The sequence below is a fragment of the Centruroides sculpturatus genome, unplaced genomic scaffold (genome assembly GCF_000671375.1).
Source record: "Centruroides sculpturatus isolate CEXI.00-Female unplaced genomic scaffold, Cexi_2.0 scaffold220, whole genome shotgun sequence".
NCBI lineage: Eukaryota > Metazoa > Arthropoda > Arachnida > Scorpiones > Buthidae > Centruroides > Centruroides sculpturatus.
The window spans coordinates 374,602-399,244 of record NW_019384540.1 but is presented as its reverse complement, the minus strand read 5'-3'; the positions used below and the strand labels follow the sequence as shown (position 1 = coordinate 399,244).

Sequence of the window (24,643 nt, the reverse complement as noted above, 5' to 3'; positions counted from 1 at the left end):
CATACATTATAGACATAGCCATTCCAAACACTCACAATGTACAAAACACATGCACTGAAAAAATTAGCAAGTACACAGAACTTGCCCAGGAAATAAGGCATCTGTGGAGGATGGATAGGGTAGTTATTGTACCTGTTGTTCTCTCCTGTACAGGTGTGATACCACACATGCTACACAAAAGCCTGGGAACATTACAATTGAGTAGAAATACATACATCACACTACAGAAGGCCGCTATATTGAATACATGCCATATTGTTAGGAAATTCCTTAATACAGACACTGACACACACATTTAATTTTAGTTTTGTTTTGGTTGCTATGCCTTGACTCTGGTCCGGCATAGTACACAGCCACCGGTTTAAACCGAGTATTACCTACTAAACCCAACATAATAATAATAATAATAATAATAGAGTTTCAATAAAAATAATAAAATGTAAATTGAATTTTATCACAATGAGTTTGCCTGAATTTCCTTTCTTCTGAGATCGCAGCAATGCGCGACAGGTAAGCTAGTATATATAAACCATTACTTTCACACTTCTAAACAATATAAGCAATGTCACATCTCTCTCAATGTAGGCCTTAAATGCTAAAACAAAATGAAAACCTATCTTAATTAGAGAATGGGATAATAATAACCTGATAAAAATTTTAGACAACAATTATATAGAGGGCTGTCATAAGGTAACTTGATCAATCCAAGATCTCGGGAGCATAGAAAGCAAAGAATCCATTGAAACTTTTTCAGCATATATACAGGGTGACTTGCCCTTGTGATACACAAAAATAGGAGTAGAATATGTCATGGTTTCAATTAGCATAATCATAACTTAAAAATTTCCAATCCAAACACTAGGAATTCACAATGTCATGAGATTCTGCTTAACAGAAAACAGCATAAGGCATTGGAACAGTGTGTGTAGAATGAAAAACCACAGAGATATTGGTGTTTGAACAATGAGAAGCTGGCAAGTCAATACCCACAATAGAAGACCTACACACTTTTGCAGATGGGGAGAAAACAAGAGAGGGTGTGCAATAAAGCACATTTATTGAATTCTATTCAACAGATGCTTTTGCACCTCACAGCTGACATCACAATAAATTTCAGCTAAAATGCTGTTGCCTCATCCACAAACAAGTATGGGTCTTCTATTGTGGACAATGGCTAATCTGCTTCCCAATGTTCAAATACCAGTATTTCTTTGATTTTTTGTTACACACAACCATTTATTAGAATGGTTGTGTGTATGCTGTTTTCCATCATGCAGAATCTTGTGACATTGTGAATTCTTGGTGTTTATATTGGAAATTTTCAAGTTACAGTTATGCTAACCATAACCATAATATATTTTCTAACCCTATTTTCTTGTATCACAAGCATGTCATCCTGTACATATCCTGCAAAACATTTTAATGGATTCCTTGCTTTCCATGCTCCTGAGATTGCAATTACGTGGTCAAGTTACTTTACTTTACCTATATTTATGCTTTAAGTCAGCATTGTAATATTATTAATATGCAAGATATGTATATGAAATTAACAATACTGGGTCATAATTATTAAATTCCTTCAGTTAATCTTCTTGCTATAAAATGTTATTCTCAAAATTTGTATAATAGCATTTGTTATTTTTACTTTAAAATTGTACATTTTGTTATGTAGCTGGAATAGCTTGATTTTATATAAAAGTATTATTTTATTGTTTTAATGTAACGTGTTCTATTGAATATATTCATAATATAAAATTTCAAAGAAAAAATTTAGTTTGTTTTGTATATTTTAATATAAGGGTTCCAATTATTTTATAACATTCTAATCTGTTAAGTAAGTTATTATAAGCTGAGATAGACAAGTACTTGACCAAAACATTTATTTTAATGAAAGTATTATACCTAAACTAAGCATTTTGACTTATTTCTGTATGAAAAATATGGTGCCAAATTTTATGAACTTCTACAATTTTTCATTATTTAAATAATCATATTTTTCAATTTATTTAATTAATTTAAAATATATGCTATCCACCTCAAATTAGTAGTGTCTTGTCCCTGTACACCATACTTTTCTTTTAGCAATCGAGTCATGCTAGTCATCTATCTAACTCCTTTTGGGGAAAATTTTTGAATTGAAATAACATCACTTCCACTTTGCATAGGAAGTTTGTACAGTGGGTGATCGGATAACGAGCACTTATGCGAAAGATTTTTATGTTCAGACAACGAACACATCATAGAACAACACAAGAAGAAGCGACAAAAAATAATGAATACAGGTTGGTCTTCCATTGTCTTTAGGCAACAATTCTAAACTTTTGGAGCGTGGGAGACGTTGACATCCAACCCGGTATATACTGCTCGGATAGTATTCCTTCAAACTTTGCAACTCTCACTTGTAATTCCAGCCTTTTATTTTTCTGACAGAAACAATTCTTTTATAGTATTCGCAAGACTGTTAGACGGGAATTCATTAAGTTTTGCATTGGTTTTTATTTTCAAAAGATGAGAGTATAACAGCAAAGGTAGAGACTGGGCAGATGTCTGATGTTGCTGGGCAGTATGGCTTGAACAGGTCTACAGTAGGCCGCAGTTCAATCTTATCCAAGAGAGATACAGTATAATCAAGAAGACTCAAATAGTTAAAGGAGTAACAAAAATCACATCTGAGAAATAAAGAACATTGAAGAGTTCACAATGGAACCTGAAATGAATCTGACGACAGAAGAACACCAAGAAACTCAACAAGATATGTTTTCTTCTGAAAAAGAGGATTAATGCCAATATCTACTATTAAAGATCTTTTGAAGAAGTGAGAGGATGTCAGAACAATGGTCTTAGAATGACATCCAAGTTGAGGTTAATAGGCTTAGGGATCTCTACAATTACAATGCTATTAATTACTTCTGGAAAATCCTGAAGAGAGAAAAGCAATCGACATTAGACAAATTCTTTAACCCCCACAAATAGAAAAAACATGACTAATAAAAATGCAAGACTGTGTATATATGTATTTTTGTTATTACGTATAAATAAACATAGTAAGAAAGTATATGTTTTTTATTTTTTGGGTCTCTGGAACGAATTAATCAAATTCCCATAAAAACCAATGGTAAATCAATAATCGGTTAATTAATGAACAATTCAGATAGAGAACAAAATCTTGGAACATTATGTTTGTTAACCAATCACCCACTGTATATAGTTAATCAGGGCCTCCTGTTCCTAAGGTTCTGGTCTCATCTTTCATCTATCTAACCATTTTCAAGATTAATGAAAGGTTAAGGAACACAGACAGATGACAGTGGGAATATAGATCTACAAATTTTTCAAATTGTAGCCTAATAACAACTGTATAGTAGATGTAACAATATCTATTTTATATTTATTTTAATCACTCATTATATAAAGAATATCATAACAGATTATAATTTAATTTTAGTTTCATCTACTGTCATAGTATTAGAGTACAAATCAAAGTTATTGAATTTGAATGACAAATTTCAAAATAATTATAAATTAAACTTTTGACTTAGAATTTATATTAAAAATTCTAATGTCAGCAATACAATACACTTGTAATGTACACACTACATATGGTAAATCAAAAGTCCCTTGCATCTCTTTTATTCCAAAAGTACTGAAAATATATTAATTTTTTTAATGTAGTTATATAGGAAGTCACATACAGGGAACTGGAACCTTTTTTGTTGCCTTGAAAATGATTATCTTCAGATCCTTGGAATGAAAAGGGTGCAAGGAACTTTTAACTCTGTATAAATGCTATATATTAATGTTTGTTCATATATCTTAATAGAAAATATATTTCACTTTTTGTCTATTGATTTTGAAGAAACAAACACAGATAATATTAAAAAATTACNTAGAAAATATATTTCACTTTTTGTCTATTGATTTTGAAGAAACAAACATAGATAATATTAAAAAATTACAGTATTTCTTTTTAGATCAACCTTTATTAAAGTTTAAAACAAATAAATAGTTTTATTTATCTTAAAATAAAAATGGATTAATACATACCTTGTTGGTTTTATAATTGGAAGCATAGAAGGAGGAATTCCAAACATATTTATTGCCCAGCCTGCCCAATGCATCTATAAAAAATATATTTATTACTTTTGTAAGAATATTGATATTATTTTCAGAAAAAACAAAAATAGATATATTTCTGAAAGGACTAGAGTTTATTAAATTCTTCTAGAGAAGTTACAAACATAAACATGAAATATTTCAAGAATCTCAAAAACTGATTAGAAATTCATAGAACAACTGCTATAAAAACTTTATATGTGGGCATGTTCCAAAGAATTAAAATAGGAAATTTTAAATACATCAATTCTAGGACTGAACATATATCTTGAAACAACATATATCTTGTTTTGAAAAACATGAACATGTTTTTCAAAACAAGATATATGTTGAAAAACATAATCTTGTTTTATTTTGTATTTCTGTTAAATAAACTGTAAAACAATTAAAACAGTATATATTTTAATAGGAATATATATTCTTCAATATATATGCATATTTTAACTATTCCTATTACAGTTTATTTATATATTATTTACTACTAATAATATATTTAATTGCTGGTACTTTTATTTTGAAATAATAAAAGCAAATTCTGCAATTTAGATAACTAACTTTAATATATAAACAATTATTAATATTCTGGCAAATTATATTATTTAAAATAGTCAATACTAATGAAAATTCATATAAATGTTGATTAAGGAAATCAAAAACTTTTTATTAGAGAAATGCATTCAACGCAATTCAAGTTACCTTCAGCTCCAATACATTAACAATCACCATACAAAATACAAATTTTGAACAAACAAAATACAAATATTTTTTTATTTTTTAAATTAATTTAAATGGAACATGTATATACAGCATCTGTATAGATAATTCCATCTGCAATTCCCTCACCAATTATGACATTATCATCTGACTTACTAATGTGTCTACATTTCCCTTTCCATTATGTAATATTTGGCCAAGTCTATTTAAGCCCATTTTGTACACAGTTATATAACTTTTTATTAAAAAAAAAAAACACTTTATTCACTTACAAAAATCAAAAAACTTTGCATAAAATTGATTATGTAATTAGCTACGACCTTTTTATGGCATATAAAAGATTTCATAATTTAATTTAAAATTAATTCGTATATTTTATTTAAATAAGAAAAAGACTTGTATCACACCATAAAATTTAATTTTCTTAAAGCCAGGAGACAGTAAATTCAAAATAATTTAAACAAGAGAAATCACTTTACTGCATGCTATTTTTGGACCCACAAAGACCCATTCAAGGTCATTACATTTCTTCCCATCCCTCCCCAGAGCAGCAGAGTTTTGGCAAGAAAGCGGGTCATTGTCTATGGTGTTTTTTGAAAACCTGATTTTAACTATATGGTGATATTTCAGTATACTTCCGAAATTCCACAGGTCATCTGAAGATGGAAATTTTGCAGTTAGAGAGAAGATATATCACAAATAATAATCCTTTTGAATTTCCGTCAAATGAATAATTATTTTTGTACAAATTAAAGACAAAGTCACTCTAAAAAATTATTTCAGATGATCACCATTTTTATTTAGTGTTCTAGAACAAATCATAACCAGAAACCCGAACAGACAAAGATGAACTAACAAGACGTCATAAGATCTACTGTTCCAATTTTAAAGAATTCTTTTAATCTTTATTGATTTTTATGTTTTTAAGGAATGTTTTAAATGTAGGCAGTTGTGTAGCCTAAAATGGAAGGTCCTGCTGTCTATGATTTGTTCTAGAACACTGAATAAAAATGGTGATAATCTGAAATAATTTTTTAGAGCGACTTTGTCTTTAATTTGTACAAAAATAATAATCCTGTCAATTTTGATGGACTGATGATCTTCACATATTGAATGTGGCCAGCAGCAAAGAATACAATAAATAAAAAGACATAAATTGTGTGAGGTCCACCATGCGATCCAAAAATGTTTCATACACAATATTGTTAAACCGACTGATGGTTCTTTGCCATTCCGTGGCATCAATTGACTACAGAGAGTTAACCAAATGTCACCAGGTCAAAAAAGTTGGGAGGGTTGTGAATCCAATCACAATTGTTTAAGGCGTGAATCCTTCTGTGTGTTATTAGAGGAAGGATAAGATTTAAACGAACAATGTCTTGCTGGTTATCACATTCCAAGTTCATATCTATCAGAACAAACTACTAGACCAATTACCAGTACATGTGAACACCACTTTTATATCTTTACTTCTGGTAAGAAATGATACATAAATGAACAAACGTTTTTGATCTTAATCAAAATCTGCCTCAGGTTTTGGATCACTTTAGTTCCAATTATGGAATGCCTATATATAGATAATATATGCATTCCAATTGGTCTATATATGTATAATTAATTTATCGTTTCAATTTATATCTCTGTTCTTAATTACAAACTTATTAAAAATGTTTGTATTTAGAAACATTCGAATCATTGCATTCCATAACTGGAACTCAAGTGAACCAAAACCTGAGACAGATCTTGATTAAGATCAAAAACGTTTGTTCATTTATGTATCATTTCTTATTGAAAGTAAAGGATTAAATCGTTAGATTATCATTTATAGTTTACAAGATGTAAGCACAATAAATCTTGCCATTTGTTTGGTTGCTACAGTTTTCGTAAATCCCCCTATACTAAACCAAATTTAAATATGTGTTCAGAATAAAAAGGAATAAGAACAACAGATGGATTCTACAATATTTGAAGATTCCCTGACTTTTTCTGCTAAAAATGTTATTCCCTTATTTTCCAGGCTATACAGACCCTGTCTATAAGGATATTGAGTGTGGAGTATTAACAAATAATAATTATATATAATATTATGCATTCCCATATAAAAAGGAGGTTTTTAATTTGAATATTGGGGATAAAATCAAAAAGTTTGAATTTTCAACAACTCAAATAATCTGTTTTGAAAATTAAGCCTGCTTTCTCTGCAAGTTTCTAATGTTCAGCAATATTTCACATTCTTTGGCAATATCAAATTTTCTCTTTATTTTCTGTTTCCACTCATTTCCTTTCCTTTAACTGCTTAAACTTTTTAAGCCAAAGATAAACCTGTGTTCTGTGCTCAGACATTGTAAAAAAATTCTACTATTTAGACAAAAATATCACTAAAACTGCAAAATATTATTTCATCCACACCAAAGAAATGGATTTCAGAAAGCTAGTTTAGACAGTAGTCTAAGTCTAGACTGGTTTAAACTTAAAGTTTCAGAAAAGTGCATTTCATAAACAGCATTTAGTCTTAAATCCTAAACATATGCAATAGCTAATCTAGAAATAAGTGTGGAGTCTATTCTTGAGTTTCAATAAAAGATAAGATATCTGTAAATTATCCAAATTTTTACTGAACAAAACTAATTAGCTTTTAACTATTTTAGATATGAAATTCAAGGGAAAATCCAAGGGGCAGATTCAAATGATATAATTTGAATTATTACATAATTATCAGATTAATTAATCAGACTCAAATTTATACTATAAAATATTACATCATGAGATCTATCTTTGTAAATAAATCATTTCAAAATAATATATATTTAAATGTAGCCATGTACTGTGAAAAGTTCCAACTCTAAGTCTTTGGTATTAAGCAGTTTTTGAGCCTACTTGATGTCTGCTGTGTCTTTTGAATCTGGGGTAGCATGTACTCGTCCTCCCGTTAATTTCCATATTAACCAAGTATCAATCGTTCCAAAAAGAGCTTGCCCATCTATTGCTTTCTTTTTAACCTAATTAATGCCACATAAAGATATATATTAAATAGAACATTCATTGAAAATGTTTATCATTCATTTTCTTTTAATATTATATTAATATGAGTTGTTATTATTAATAATTAACATTTGTAAGTATATATACATACATACATACATACACATATCAAATATTTCTGAAACAAAATAACATTTCAGGAAATTTGTGTGAAAATACAAAAGGAAAAATTTTACAAGTACACAAATTATTATTATTTGTAGATGTTTATGACATTAATTTTATTTGGATAATTAAAACAAAGGATTTTAGGAGAAAAGGATAAAAATATAACTTCATGTTCTTTTATATTATACAGTCAAACTTGGTTAATCTGACATTCAAGGGAGTGCAAAATAATGAGGCCTTTTTTGCAAAAACCACCCCAATTTATCATGTATTTATGCTTTTTTTTCTTTTGTTTAAATATTTCTTTTATCACATTGCTAACAATATGAATAATATCGAATATATGCTTTGCATTAAATACTTGTGATATAAAAAAAAATCTTGTAAAAGTATACAGGTAACCCCCGTATAACACAGCACTTCTATAGCACGGATTCACTCTAACACGGTTCAGAAATTGGGTAAAACCCTCGTACAACATAAAATGTAATAAAGGGTGCATTCTTTTATACCTCCGCGTGAGCATTCTAATTGTTTTTGTGGCTACTTTGAATGCTCTTTCAACAAATAATCCATTTAATGGTTAAATTTTACAATTGGGATCCTTCTTTTGCCTCTAAAAGCTTAACATCACAGTATAAGTATTGTTAAGTTCCCGCCCGTTCTAACGCGTTCTATAGCTAGTGTTCAAAACGATTTTGGACTGAAAGCTTTTTTCAGTCCAAAAACGTTTTTGAGAAGTCCTTATATAATTTCTATACATATCCTGCAATAAAACGAGAAAACAAAAGTTTATTAAAAATAGGCATATTGGAAATCAATTAACAAAAAATAGGCACGTTANAAACACACCCAAAAACTGTGATCAGTTGATGATGCTCATGCTGAGATCATCATATAGGATGAATAATCCTCTGGTAAAATATTTACTTAAATAATAAATAAGTATTTTACCTATGAAAAAAATGAATAATAAATCCAATTTAAATAAGGATTTAACAACATGTTTTTTAATTTTTGAAACATAACCCCCCTTTTTGCACTAGTTCTTTGTTTTGTATAACACAGATTCACATAACACAACAATTTTTTGGAATGTAACTCCCATGTTATACAGGGGGTTGGTTACCTGTACTTCATATTTTTTAAATTTTTTGTATTTGCATGTTTGTTTTTTGTTGCTGTTGCTTGTTTTTAGTATTTTTCCCTTTTGTATTTAATCTTTTACGGTTTTATATTGATGTGGAGAAGAAAATCTGTTGTAACATGATATTTCCTAATTGTAAATAAAATAAAATAAATAAGTTATATACAAAATATTGAAATGAAAATAGATCTAATGAGAAGTAATGCAAGGTGTATGTAATGTCCTAAGTCAGTTGTGCTTTTGCAATGCAAATCTGAATCTCAGCATTGCCAAACTCTTCACATTATTATTCTATTTGCAAGTTCTACTTATGTTTGACCACCTGAAATTTAAATCAAATACAGAGATGATATCAATAGTTTCAAAAAATATTTTTAGATAAGTTTTGTAATAAAATTTTTAAATTATTTAAGTAAGTTTTGTTATTTCAGTATCATCAACACTAGAGAAAGGATTGTAGGTTGCAAAATTATGGTCAGAAAAGAGGATAAAAGGCACTGAAAAAGTATACAGAAAAATTGGAAAAAAATGATGGTGATGAAATGCATTTATTCAGGTCTAAACCACTTATGAGAACATTCTTTATCCAACACTATAGCAAATATCATAAAGTAAACATATTTAGGAGATAAATATGACATTTATTGATTTTAACCAACTTGTTATATTGGATTATGCACAACATTCCTATGTTTTTGAAAGTAAGTCTCTAGTGCTTTGAGCTCAGAAGTTCCTTGTATGTGGCGAAACTCCACTCAACATAAACTGAAACCAATGGAGCATATCTTGTAAGCACTCAGACATGGTTGAAGTTGCAAAAGTTTCCAAATCCAGATTGTTCCTCAAATTTAATTCAAATCTGCCTTTGGCAAATCCATCTCAGTAATCAACTGTTCCTCCTTCTCCATACCTTCTTCCAAACTCTGAATCACATCAGGCAAATATTTGTAGCCATGTACTGTGAAAAGTTCCAACTCTATGTCTTTGGTATTAAGCAGTTTTTGAGCCTACTTGATGTCTGCTGTGTCTTTTGAATCTGGGTACACATTTTTACACAAGAAAACTGCATATCTTATCCACATACCCACCTGTTTATGACAGGAAATTGTGATAGGTGAAGCCCAGTAACTTCTCAGTACAAAACTTGACTTGGGAGGAGGTTCACAAGAATCTTCTTCAGAGCAGCAATGAAGTCATTTATCCTACTGAAATCCTCCCTGCTATCATAACAAACATGGCATAGTCCATGTCCAATATATGTCATGTGGTTGAGATTGAGGTACTGTACTGTACATGGCCTTCAGTTGTTGGAAAGCCAAAAGCATATAACATGCTTGATCACTCACCATAAGCCTAACTTTTTTGTAATGTATGTTCCCTGGCCACAGCTTCACACATTAATCACTTAATGACTACATTACTGTTCAGGCATTTGTCTTCTTGAGTTGGTACATCTTAAAAAGCATGGTTTTACCCATTCACCAGATAATGGAAACACTAACATATTCAATATATAGATATCCCTCGTTTAATGCAGGATTTGATTAATGCATGAAATTAATTGTGGCAATCCCTTTATATACGTGACAGAAGTTTTAATTTATGTGGCTTTATTAGCTGTCTTTACTTAACATAGATACCATATTTTGATGAATGTAATTTTGATGTATGTGGTAGGATCAAGGGATTAATTAACCACGTTAATCAAGAGATACCCATACATCTTTGTAGCTCATCAATAGTTTTATCTAACATGAACCCCACTTCATGCTTCCCAACAACCTCTTTTATTTTCTCTAAGAAATTCTCATAAGTTGGCTTTATATAATTTTTTCTAAAGGTGCTCTTGTTCAGACTGACCTTTGCATGTACTTCTTGAGGAACAATTTGAATGCAGGATTGTTTACCTTGTAAACTGGAATTCCTGATTGAATTAATGGAATGGTAATGTCTGCACTGAACTCACTCAATGACCATTGTTTTTCAGATCCTGAACAGAATATGTGTATCAAGGTAATTTAATTTAATATTAGTAGTAAGTAATATAAACACTAAAATAGTGTAGTTGAGATTACAGGATGATCTCAATTTATGCATTAAACACTTACTATTGAGACCCACGCATTTCGGTCAAACTAGTAATTTGGCCAAGATGCATACTGTAAAAAGAAGTGTTATTGAATAAAACATCTTTCTAAAAGCAATAGTTGTCCATTAAGATCTCAATAGTAAGTGGTTAAAGAATAAATTGAAATCATCTCAACCATACTATTTTAGTGTTTATATTAATTATTACAAAGAAAACCACCCCTCATCGTTTTACAGTAATAATTGTTATTGGTAACTATCACATTAATTTGCTTAGGTTATGAAGTTCAATGTTCTCTGCAATCTTGCTGTACCAGATGTGCTAATTTATTCAGTCTCTTTGATGCTTCTCATTGAATGAAATATTTACATTGCAGACAGCAAACTGAAGAATAAGATCATCAGTTTCAACAAACTGCATCTTGAATTCTGAAAGTGCATAAAACTTTCCCTTCTCAACTTTTCATATGTTTTTATAGTGAACAATAGGTTCTGGTTTGAACTGGTATAACATTCACACAACCAACTATATTGAACAACTATCCATCATACAATCCAAGGTCAGAATGAAATGCTTTCTTTTTTCTGAACCTTCTTTACATACTGGATGTAGAGAACGTCCCTGAATGTAAAGAAGGGAAGAACATAACTCAGAGAACTGGCGAATAGAGCACTGCTGTTTTGTCAAAGTTTGTTTTCTCTCTTGTGGGGTTTTGCTACATTATCTTGGAAACTATTGGGACTACAACAACAGTAAATATATCATTTTATAGCTCTAAATCTTCTCTACAAAATAAGGGTGTGAGGGTTTTTATGTTACTACTAGAGAGAAAATAGAAAGAAATATGCTAATCTCACCAAAAGGTGCAACATAGTGTGTTCATGTCACTTCATTTCATGCCCCAATATTTATATATCTTAAACTACCTATATGAAAACAGCTATATTTTTGGAAAGATGCTGCACCTTAAATCCTTCCTCTAATCACAATTTTTTAAAAAATAAATTATGTAAATATTTTATTATAAATTTTAATAAAATCAAAACATTCATACGTACATCTGGAATGTTTTGAAGAATCCAATATAACCTCATCACAACCTAAAAATAATTAAATTATATGTAATAAAAATAGTATTCTTAGTTAATATTACTGTATATTGTGTAAGAAAGCACATACCATGGCAGTTGATAATTTAAGAACTTTTGCAGCTAGAAATCGTTTTTTTCCAGACAATAAGTGTAAGATGTGACTCCCCCATCTTAAGCACTGAAATTAATACAACAGTCTGTCAAAATATTATGCTTCTAAATGAAAATTTTACATTTTACATTTAATCTAATAAACATCTTATATATATATATATATTTATTTATAGTTTGATTTTAGACAGTTATTAAGATTTAAAATATTATATAGCTTAATGTTTTCGATTTGAGAAAATATAATTTTTCCAAAAATAACTAGGAATAATACACTTTAAAAATTTAAAATAAATGATTAAATGTAATTAATTTAAAATTTTCATTATTCTGTCTGTTGATTTTTCTTCAATTCTATTCTTGATAGATTTAAAAAATAATTTGCAAAGTAAAACAATAAAAATGACGACAAACATTTTGTCAGTCAATTTTGGCATTTTAATTCATAACAATTAATTACTAACTAAAATTCTGGCAAATAAAAAATATCCTCATTACATGAACAGATATGTAGCACTTAGTTTTGTAATGATAAGATAAAAATGATTATTCAGATTCTAACCATAATATTTTGACTACTATTAAAACAATATATTTACATCAGCATATACAGCCATCCTAAAAATGAATAGCATTGACAGCAACAACAACAGGAAAAGTGATATCATCAGAAAAGAGAACAAAGCCTACAAAAAATTTGCTGACAAAACTACTTAGAATTCTAGAAGTCAGAGTACAGGAATTGGTTAGAAATGAGTTCAAGATCACAGCATCTGAAATGCGAGACATTGAACTAAAACAATAGTAAATTAAACTTTAATAAAACTGTGGAACATACAATTCTTTCTACATTGATACTAAAACATCACAAATTTTATTTGCATTTTATTAACCACAGTATGACTGCCTTTACAGTGCAGTAAAACTGTATTTCTTGAACATTTTTGTCTTCTTAATTGACCTTCCTTGGGAAATTTATAATTCAAAAATGAAGGAAGTCCATAATTTATACTAGAATCACTTAATGTGAATACTAATGTTTTTGAAACAACAAAAATTTTTTAAAATGAATCTATTGTACTGTACTTCTATAAAATAACCCCTTTCACTTCTGGCTTGTACAGTACATGTTGATCATTGAAGCATTCTATTGTCTGTTGCACATCCAGGATGATCTTTTCAAGCCAAATTTTAGAAGGATGTACAAATGGATAAAAGAAAAGAAAAACAGGTGGGGTATACAGTGGTGGACTATATTTCATCCCTCCATAACATTTACAGGGAAATAGGAAAAACTAGAAAAAAGAGAATTATGTTCAAAAGGAATCCCACCATATAAAAATTGCTGCATAACAGCAAGAAAGCTATCCACTCAGAGTACATTCCTGGAGTATACAAAGTACAGGTAAAAGATAATAAGATCAAACAAGAGTTATGATATATTGGGACCACCCAAAAAGTTGCTTAAAGTAAGGTTAAAAGAGCATAAGGACAACATTCAGAAGCATTCTCAGCATTAGCCGCTTACAAAATATTGGACCCAACTTCAGTATCAGTTGAATGGAGCCAAGCAAAACTAATTTGAAAAGTTACAAGTATGCAGTATATCATATATGCAGAAGTGTGGCAAATACCTAAAGCAACCTCAGATGAGCAATCAACAATTACAGAAAAAGCAACACAACTTTGGAGACTTGGAAGGCATTACTAAATACAACTTCTAAATAATGAAATAAAAAGATAAAGAGTTATTAGATATACCTCCAATTTGATGAACTGCATTACTGAACTGAAGTGTGTCCAGAGAGATTGCTACTCTTTATTGTGCATATTAGTTGGCAATGGATATCTAAATATTTTTACAGATATGTATTCTATGAATCATGGATTTATTAATAGTTCACAAGTAAAATTGCTTCTAATTTTTATATATATAAAAAGTGATTAAACAAATGTAAATCATGTATTAATTATAAAAATTAATTAGAATTATATAAAATAATTTAATTTACTTAAAAATACCTTCATTCTTAAAGAATTATTCCATTCTTTACATATAGATGAAGCACGTAAATCTTTCCACGAGATAAAATTATGAAATGGTCTTCCTGTGTCTCTATTATAAACATAAAAAAGCATAATAAGAATTATCATCAGAATAAATTCATAAAACATAATAAATTAAAATTAAATAAAAATCTTATATATAAAGATATAAATTGGTGTAAGGCATACATACTTCTCCCAGGTTATGAAAGTACCTCTCTGAGATGAGATACCCAAGCATGCTATCTGATAAGGTTTTAATTTACCATCTGAAAAATTTTTATTTATATTAATGTTTTGATTGTTCTCAAGTCAAAATACTACTACACTGCAAAATTTTTTAAGATATATATTAATAAATAATGCAAACACTTTCAAAATACCATATAATACTCAGAGTTTTGTAAAGTTTTTTCCTCACATATAACAGAAAACAAAGTATAAGAACCACAAGAATAAAAAAATTTATAAAACAAGAAATTGTATCTTTTTCAAACTGCCTTACAGTTAATATATTTATGATTATTTAATTAAGTATAAAGTTAAAGTAGATGTGGAATATGCCAACATTTACAGTCTAATAAGAATGCATGTTCATCACATAAAGTAAAAATGTTTCTGGTGAATTTTATCTCTCAAGGCCATGTATTCATACCAAAACTATCAAGACAAAAATTGAAAATAAACGTAAAGGTACAATAAATGGTCAGATAATATCATACAGAGAAATTTCTTTATCATTTTTATATATAAAAAAATTAACTATATTTCCGTCTTTAAATGCATGTTACATAAAAGTTATAAGTATTTATGAGTGGCACACAAAATGCAAAAAATTAAGTAATTTCCATTTTCCCTTTATTTGCATTTTATCAAAAATAATATTATTAAGTAACAAGCTGACCTTTTGTATGTTTCCAGCAGCGAGTGTTGTAAACAAAAATGCAAATATCATTGCTGGAAATGTACAAAAGGTCAGTTTGTTGTCCCTTATATACAGTAGTTCTAGTTTTAATTTTATACGACAATAATATTAGGATAATGTCAACTTTTGCAAAATTTTATTATTATAGAGAATTTTTGTGCATAGATATTTTATCAAATTCATGAAATTCACTGAATTATCAGTTCATTAAATTCCAGATATATGAATTTTAAAATTACAAAATCATCTCATGAATTATATGAAGAAATAAAAACAAAATTTCATACTGTATATTTATACTATTACTTTTTTTAATCACATCTTACCAGTAGTATAGAAACATGGATTCTACACTACGCTCAGAAAACCAAACGAAAGATTACGTCTTTCCTAAATTAATTCCAAGCCTGCATTTCTTACCACCTCAGGGGACCTAGAAGTCTGATTTTCATAATAATCTAGGAAATAAGGAGTTGACTTAACAAAATATCATTTTCCTCATCTTAAAATTAATATTTTTAATCTCGTCTTTATTAAGATAGAGAAAATATAAGAAGATTAAATAATATTTGAAAATTTTATTAAATAATTTTATTAATTATAATAATTACATTTCATTACATAAGCTTTACTTCCACTTACACATATTTTTTTCTCATTTTACATTTTAATTTGCTTGTTTTATCCAAAATATGAATATATTTATTAGTTAATTTTTTTACTAAATCTCTTGGGAAGAAATACTTGAATTTAACAACCAAAAAAATTGCCATGATCTTGTCTTCTTTAATTACTTTCACTTTCATAGAGGACTCATTTATTTGTATTTTGGCTAGATTTTTGTTTGTATGAATGAGTATCTTGATTGATACGACACCACTCAGATAACTGGATGCAATAATGTCAAAATAAACACACCAAAACCAAAAATATCTAACAAGAACAAACTTTAATAAACTAAAGAAACATATTTGATGGTTTTAAACCATAATCACCAGGTTAAGTTACAAAAGAATGTAAAAAGAAAGACAACAAAATATTGAATTCAAAAGGCACTACTGTTCCATTGGTTGGAGATGAGCGCATCATCAATGATGTCAATGTGATGAGCAAATTTCATTAATGTAATGATTGTTTTAAAAATACATTTCAAATAATGATTTCCAGACAGTAAAGGTCTTCAGATCTTTATAATTTATATCTGCATTCATACAGGGAGCCTCATATATTTCTAGTTTCTCAGGATGTTTTAAAAGGACCCAGTCTGTGGCGGGATGTTGGGAAGCAAATGCAACCAAAGCAGTGGATGGTAGGCCCTTTTTGATGGAATACAAATGCTGCTTAATATGTGCATCCAGGGTTCTTATGTATATGCACTCTTTGTTGTACTATTATCTGTAATTGGGATGGTGTAGACTCCCAATTACAGAGTAATTATAGAGATGCAGAGATCTCTACTGATTGGGAAATCATGATTTAAAATACACTTTTAAAACAATTGTAACATTAATAAAATTTGCTGTTATATTGACATCATTGATGATGCACTCTTCTCTGACCAATAGAACAGTACTACTTTCAAATTCAATATTTTGTTCTATCTTCCTTTTTACATTCTTTTTCAAATTCTTTGCCAGTAACACTACCCAGACCTTTGGTCCGATCTCCTCTTCCAGTATATATAAGCCTAATGCACGGTATAACCATCGGCGGTTAATACGGCGCTAACTGGAGACACACCCATGTCCTAGGCCAATGTCATCTGGCAATGCTTAAGCACGGTAATCAGGAGTTACAAGTTCAAGTTGCACTTTGGGCTGATTCTTTTCGTCCAGTTTATTCTAAATTAATTAACTTAAATATTATAATCATTAAATTTAATACAAGATGGTGCCTAATGCCACCATATAGTGCCAAATTTATTTGTAATTCATAATTAATATTTTCAAATTATAGCCTGATTATTTACAGCAATCGTGGGTGTCTATTTGCTAAGCATTAGGTTTCAGTAGATGTTTATATCTGTATATTAAAGTTTGTTCTTGCTGGATACTTTTGCTTTTAAACTGTTTATTTTGAGTGTCTTGATCATTTGATGTTTAAGTTTTTCATTTATTTAAAGTTCATAAATAAAGTAAAAGTTAGTAATTATTACATATTCTTACATTAGCACGAAACTACTGCACGTGTAATACTTATCAATAAATTCACTAGATCAATTCTTGTTTAATGTAATACCAAGCCATTAAATTTATTTTTCGATACTTAACACTTTTCCAATATACATATTATTCCAAATAACCAATAGTTTCATTAGATAACTATTGATGTTTTACCGTTGCATCCATATTTAAATGAAAAGCTGTTTTAATAAACTTTTCATCTAAATCTTAAAGCTGAAATTAAGAATAAAATTGCAATTTTACTTATAAGTCAAGAATTAATAGGGATTAGTATTTAATGTTTTGAAACCATTGACTAATCAAAAGAGCCTACATTTACTATCATAAACTTTTCAAAAAGCTTTTGATAATGATCTGTTTTATGCCACATCACTTTAAGTTCATTAAAAATCTTCAAGATATAAAATATAAATTTTTGTCTATAAGTACTTATCTTCTAATATCAGAACTTATTATACTGGCTTTACAGATAATGCTACAGAGTTTCACAGAAAACAAGTTTTTATTTTATTTAATATACCTGGACACATACATAATATTGCATTTCGGACTCTTTCGTCCCTCCTCAGCAGGTATTTTTGTACTATATTCTATATAAATTAAAATTATTTTATTGTTTTAATTTATATAGAATATACTACAAAAATACCTGCTGAGGAGGGACGAAAGAGTCCGAAATGCAATATTATGTATGTGTCCAGGTATATTAAATAAGATAAAAACTTGTTTTCTGTGAAACTCTGTAGCATTATCTGTAAAGCCATTATAATAAGTCCTGATATTAGAAGATACATACTTGTAGACGAAAATTTATATTTTAGTAAGTCAAGGACATTGAGGCATTTTAATTAAATCTTCAAGATATCTTTAAATTTTTGATGATGATTCCCAATCACTATATCTCTTGTATAAAAAGCATTCTGTCAACTTCTGATATGCTAAAATTGATATGTACTAAATTTCATCTTTAAACCTAACATAATAATAATATATACTTCATCTTTCAGATATTTATTCCAATAAGCATTTGTCTATTCTACATCCATTTATACAGGAAGAAATTTCATTTAAACATGTATCTACCTCAACAATAATGGCATTTTCTTCATTTTTACATAAATTTTATAACAACTTAAAGTAAAAGAATCCATTCTGGTTTCTAATATAAACCATGAATCATCCTTATATCATAGAAGTTCCTTCTTTACTTTCTTTTGTATCATGTTTTAGACTTACCAAATTCATTAATCTGTAATACTATTATTAGTCCTTAAAATCATCAAATGTTATTCTACTCTTAACAAAGCATTTAACATCTTTTGATTTCTTCTTTTGTTATCATCTATCTTCACAGTATATATCTTTGCCTGTAGTGCTTTGTCATAAGAAATATTCTACTATAACAAAAACTGCAACTAAACACGCATTTTAATAGAGTTATGAGAGGTAACAAAAATAATCAAAAATTCTGAAATCTAATTGAAAAACAAACATCTAAAATTACACAAAATAACATTATTCATCTAGCTCCCCTTACACTTGTTAAGAAGGAAAACAAATAATATACGCACATCTTTAGTACTTAGGAGAAATCAGACATCTTCGCAACATTAAATAATAATGGAGTATAGAAATCTACTAAAACGAAAATGGGAGTTACAGAATTCAAAATTTATTGATGACATTCTGTATTTGTTGTGATGTAATAAACGGTAAGATATAAAGAATTGCTTATATTCTTTTATACTTTTTCATTTTTCTGGAACTTTAATAAAAATTGATAAGATTTATCTTATCTTTGAACATGTAAACAAAAATTATATTTGTAGAACTCAGACAACAGGTCAAGATGACATCTTGATTGATCTAAATAAGCAAAGAAGAATAGGGTAAATAAATAAGTAGGAAAAAAATAATAATTAGGTACCTATTTTAATGCTTTATTAAACCAAAATACATAAAATATTTGTACTATAAATTCACCAAACTCACGATGACAGATAACTGATTCGCATCACGCTAGTGTTGCCAAATACAGTATTAGTAGTGACGTACACAAGGGTTGACCATTCGATTCATTCTTGATCAAACGATTTTTCCTTTCTCTCTTTTTAGTTAGAACATGTTCTAACTAAAAAGAGAGAAAGGAAAGGGTTTGTCCAAAAGTCACCTTATGGTCTTCCTTTGAGCACAGTTTCCTTTACTTGGAGATGAGCCACTTCGGCAGGAGTGTCCATAGAATTCACCAGCTCCGAATGTTGGTCTCAATGATCAGATGGCTGCTGTTCAAATCTAGACATAATCATGCACACAATACCTTTCAAGGAAACTCTAGCTGTCTTCCAACTCAGTTGAAAGACCTTGAAAAATTGTCTGGGGATCTTTGTCCCTTCACTTCTAAGGGGATCATCCAGTCCAATCCAGAGCAGGGTCAGTAGCTCGCATTCAGGTGCATCATAGCGGGATGTATCATGGGGATTCCCATGTGATACATCCCGCTATGGTGACCCTCTCCGGAAAAACTGAACTGCCCAAGCAAAAGACAAAAGGCAAAATCACTTTGTCTCTGCCAATCATTAGGCCTACACAACATTAGTATACATAGTGTCTACATATTTTTGGAAGTTCCCTAAAATATATCTAAACTTCAATTTTCAAGACTTCATCTCTTTGATGTGTTCCCATGTAACAACACAGATTGAAATCATCCCGTTTCTTCAACAAGTCTAATGTTAAAAACATTGTTGCCTGGGAAACATACTAAAGAGATGGAAGACTAAAATTTTCAAGGCAAACAGGGCAGGAAATTGAATAAACAACAAAGAAAGGAAAATCTCTAAAGCATGGCAATACTTTGTGAAATTGCTTATGCATACACTATTTGGAACGTGCAAGACAGGCAATTTTAAATTGTGTTTGATCCAAAATTAATTAAATTTGCTGTTTGAGATTTGTCAAATATTCCATTATGTTCTAATATTCCTGAAGAAGACCTTTGCAGTAGGACAAAAATGTTAGAAAAATAATGTTTTTGATTCTTGCTGAACTAATCCTGAGGTTTGTGAAGATTATATTTCATATTTCAAGAATCTTAGTTAATCCAGATTATTGAGAAAAAGAAAATAAGAATAAAAATAATCTGATTTTTCATAACCTAGACATGATGAAGTTTTAGAATAAATAATGATAAGTTAGGTTAAACTCTACTGTATTTCAGGTCTACTGGTAAATATATTCGAGCCAAAATCAACACTTCCAATAAAATATTAATAATTTATAAAGCATAATACCATGATAATACCATTATTTATGGTATGCAACAATAGAATATAATATAATATGCTTTTTGTTTATGCTCAATGAAGTATAGATGGAACATCAGCTGCTGGAAGCATTATACGACAAATTATTTGTTTATACTACATTTTTATTATTTCATTAATCTCTATATTAAGTGCATTAAAGAAGTCATCAATTCATAAGTTTTTAATTGTAAACAGTTTTGGCAGCCTGCTTAAGTTACTAAGTCACACACATTAATTGTTAAGCATGCTGTTTCACTTGTTTACCTTTATGCCACAGGAAATGAAAATTTTATAAGATATATAAAGTAGAAAAACTGCCAATAATAAATTTCTCAAAAATAGAAGTAACGTTTTAAGTTATGTTATAAAATTAAATGAAAATAAGGAAATGAAAATTAGCCTGCATTTAATGACAGATCTTCATGTAATACTATTACAGTATTTTAATTAGAAATATTGTTATGTGACATTAAATAAATGAACAAACATTATTTTATAATAAAATATTAGGAAAAGGATACAGAGCACATAAGATTATTATTGAAGTATTACCTAATTACGCAATACTAAAAAGAAACCATATTTAGAAATGACCGAATTAATGTTGCAGAATAAAATTACAATTTAAATCTCATATTCAAGGTTGCATAACTACATTTATCAAATGATTGTGTAATCATTTTCAATAAAATAAATATAGTCCTTGAACAAGCTCAACATGTATTTTGAATATTTTCATCAACTTCCAAAGAAAAAAAGTAGACAAACCAGAAATAAGTGATGAATATTCAGTTATTAAATTCAAATCAGCTTTGAGAAATATAGCAGTTTATTGTGTAACGATTGAATTTCAAGATCTTTTTCCGACAAATTAAATAAAAAATTAATTGAGTATGCTATTAATACTTTAAAAAAATTATTTGAAATTAAAATTTACAGATAAGTATGGAAATGGAAATACACCTAATAAATCTCATCTGAGTCCAGGGCAGATGAGATTTGTTCAAACAACATGAAAATAATAGACCAGTGCTGGTGCCTATGAATATAAAATGGACCAGTCCTACCAATATTTCTGGCCCCACCCACCCACCTGGTCTCCTAAGTAATACACTAATGCAAATGCTAACAACTAACCATCAAAGAACATAAAATTTGGTACTATATTAGTAATACAGGAAATTCTCATTAATTCACACTCGGATAGTTTGAAATCCCATTCGTTCGTAACCGTACTATTAGTTCCAGCCTGAGATATAGAGATTTACACATTAAGGAATTTGGTTAGTTTGAAATACGGCTACTTCAAAATTTGAAGTGAAAATTCTGTCTGAACTGTGACATGTATGGTAACTCATTTATTTAGATCGAAGTGCCTCCATACTATAAAAGAACAACAGATCAAGAATAACTCTAATCTGATCAATATGTCTTTACTTTTGTGATCACCTATGAACTACCCTTTTTCTCTTATCTCATAAAATACAGTTGGGTTTCGGAATTGCAAGATTGGGCTACATATAGCAGGTTGATATACTGTATTTGTAGGACTCTAGGCTACTAGATTTAGGTGAATTACTACTTTTGGGACCACTTTAAAAATAATTTGGGACATATTTCGAGAAATTTTGCTTTACTTTTTATAAAATCTACCTGCAACCCATAAATAAACTGGAGGTAAATAGCATGATACATGCTATTTACCTCCAGTTTATTTATATTATTATTAATTATAAATTAATGATAATAGCATTCTGTATGTGCAGCCATATTCCATTTGCTTAATTAATTACATCAGTTATATGGAATTTAGCATATTGTATAGAAATGTATAGGATAATTCAAAACTTTAAGTTTTGAAATTCAAGTAACGAAATAATTTGAAGTTGCAATTATTTCATCCTGTGAATTTCAAACTAATTAGGATTTCCTGGAAATAAAAGTGTTTTAAAAGTGTTTTTAACAGAAATAAACAGATTATTTCAGACAAATTCTAATTAAAGACAGAATAATTCAAAATATATTCTACCAACAAGATACTGTAAATATCAAATACATTAAAATTTTAAATAGCAGATTCATGTTATTCATAATTGCTGTATCATTTTGTTAATTAAAGATTCATGTTAAATCAGTAAATTGTTATTTAATTAAATTCTCTCAGACCAAATTTTAAATAAAAGTTAACCAAATGGAATTTAATTAATAAATAATACAAATGTTAAAATTTGTTAATTATTCAATGGAAAATCATGAAGAATTTATCACTTTTAGTTTTGTAAGTCATCCTTTCACCTCGAAATAAAGATTTTATCCAAAAATTTATACTCCGAGATAAATAAGAATTCCAAAGAAAAAAATCTGTTTATTATTTAATTAAATCTCCCACACAAAAAAATCAGACGAGATCAGTTAGGTTTCATCCATAATGATCCGACATTTTTCAAAGTCGACACCACCCACGTGCATCTTTAGACAAGACACACCTGCAATGTAGGTACCACACATTTCAGAAACGCTTAGAAATTGGGAAGTCTACTTCGGTACCGTTCCACTAGGCCAAAGCGCCGTTATTTAAAAAACACTCGAACGACAAGGAAGAGAGAGCAAAATCGGCACTTTAACGAGAGGAGAACCACGACAATGCAACACCCAAAGACTTCGAAACGACCTCCGTCACACTCTTCCCGCAAAGGGTTCGGCGGGCCACCCTCTCAAAGACTCCCGTAGCGATCCCGTCGGCGGGCGTCGTCGGGATCGCTACGGGATTAAATTTTACGCAATTTTACGCAAATTTTACGGTATTAAATTTTACGCAATAAATAAGAGGCTGGATAAGTTATTAATTTGAAAATTAATAAGAAAATTCGATTACTTACTCAATATGCTATTTTTTATAACTTTAACAAAGGCTAACCACAAATGATCCGGACTGACTTCGACCCATCCTCGGTGCGGATGCGCGAGTTCGATCTAGAAACGTTTAATCCAATTGTAATTATTCAAATTAATTAAAATAACATTAAGGGCATTAGTAAACGTGTAAAGCGTACCTGTAACGTCGCTTCCCCCACGACGTTTATTTTTTTATCGTAAATGTGGCAACGAATAGTCGAAGTTCCGATATCCACGGCGGCAATGTATTTTACTTCGTTTGTGTCATCCATTATATATTTTCGCGCTAAACAACTATCGGTAAAGTACAGAATTATTTACGTATCGTAAAAAAAATAAATAAACAACGAAGTAAAATACGTTTATATATGAACTTAAACTACAATATTTATTGACCTTTGAATCGAAAGTCTTCATTACTGAAATAAAAATATGTCCGAAATTATAACTACTACTTAACGTATAAAATTAAGGAAAGGAATTTTTCTTACCGTATCTCCAGTTCTACACATCTCCCGCGAATATGACTGACGTCACCTTCGTTTCGATTATTACGTCGTTTGTGACTTTTTCAAAGCCGATTTCGTCAAATTCGTTAACATTGTAACGTAAACATCAACCTTTTCCGCATTTAGCGACGGCAGGTCGTACGATGCTACGTCACAGTTCATTGATAAGAATGTTATCAATTTTTCTTGCTTAATTTTCTCTTTTAATACAAAAAATATTACCTATCTATTCGAAAGAATGACGATAAAATCCGAATACACCAAATATTGTTAATTATAATTATATACTCGGTTAATAGTCGTGTTACGAGATTATTACACTTTAAAAAAAAAATTTACAATCCTACCGCTCGATAACGTGCCGA

General features: G+C 29.4%; 1 protein-coding gene across 1 annotated transcript in view; it reads right to left on the bottom strand.

The window, feature by feature from the left end:
- LOC111623367 (putative glycerol kinase 5) overlaps window positions 1-24,643 on the bottom strand; it is a 60,649-nt gene extending 36,006 nt beyond the window's left edge. The window contains exons 1-11 of the mRNA XM_023365919.1: window positions 24,261-24,643; window positions 24,166-24,188; window positions 23,928-24,063; window positions 23,754-23,847; window positions 14,655-14,730; window positions 14,438-14,531; window positions 12,393-12,482; window positions 12,272-12,313; window positions 7,705-7,826; window positions 6,809-6,860; window positions 4,045-4,118 (exon numbers count right to left, since the gene is read on the bottom strand). Of these exons, the coding sequence (XP_023221687.1) occupies window positions 4,045-4,118; window positions 6,809-6,860; window positions 7,705-7,826; window positions 12,272-12,313; window positions 12,393-12,482; window positions 14,438-14,531; window positions 14,655-14,730; window positions 23,754-23,847; window positions 23,928-24,041 (758 nt within the window). The 5' untranslated portion in view covers window positions 24,042-24,063; window positions 24,166-24,188; window positions 24,261-24,643. The remainder of the gene's footprint in view (window positions 1-4,044; window positions 4,119-6,808; window positions 6,861-7,704; window positions 7,827-12,271; window positions 12,314-12,392; window positions 12,483-14,437; window positions 14,532-14,654; window positions 14,731-23,753; window positions 23,848-23,927; window positions 24,064-24,165; window positions 24,189-24,260) is intronic.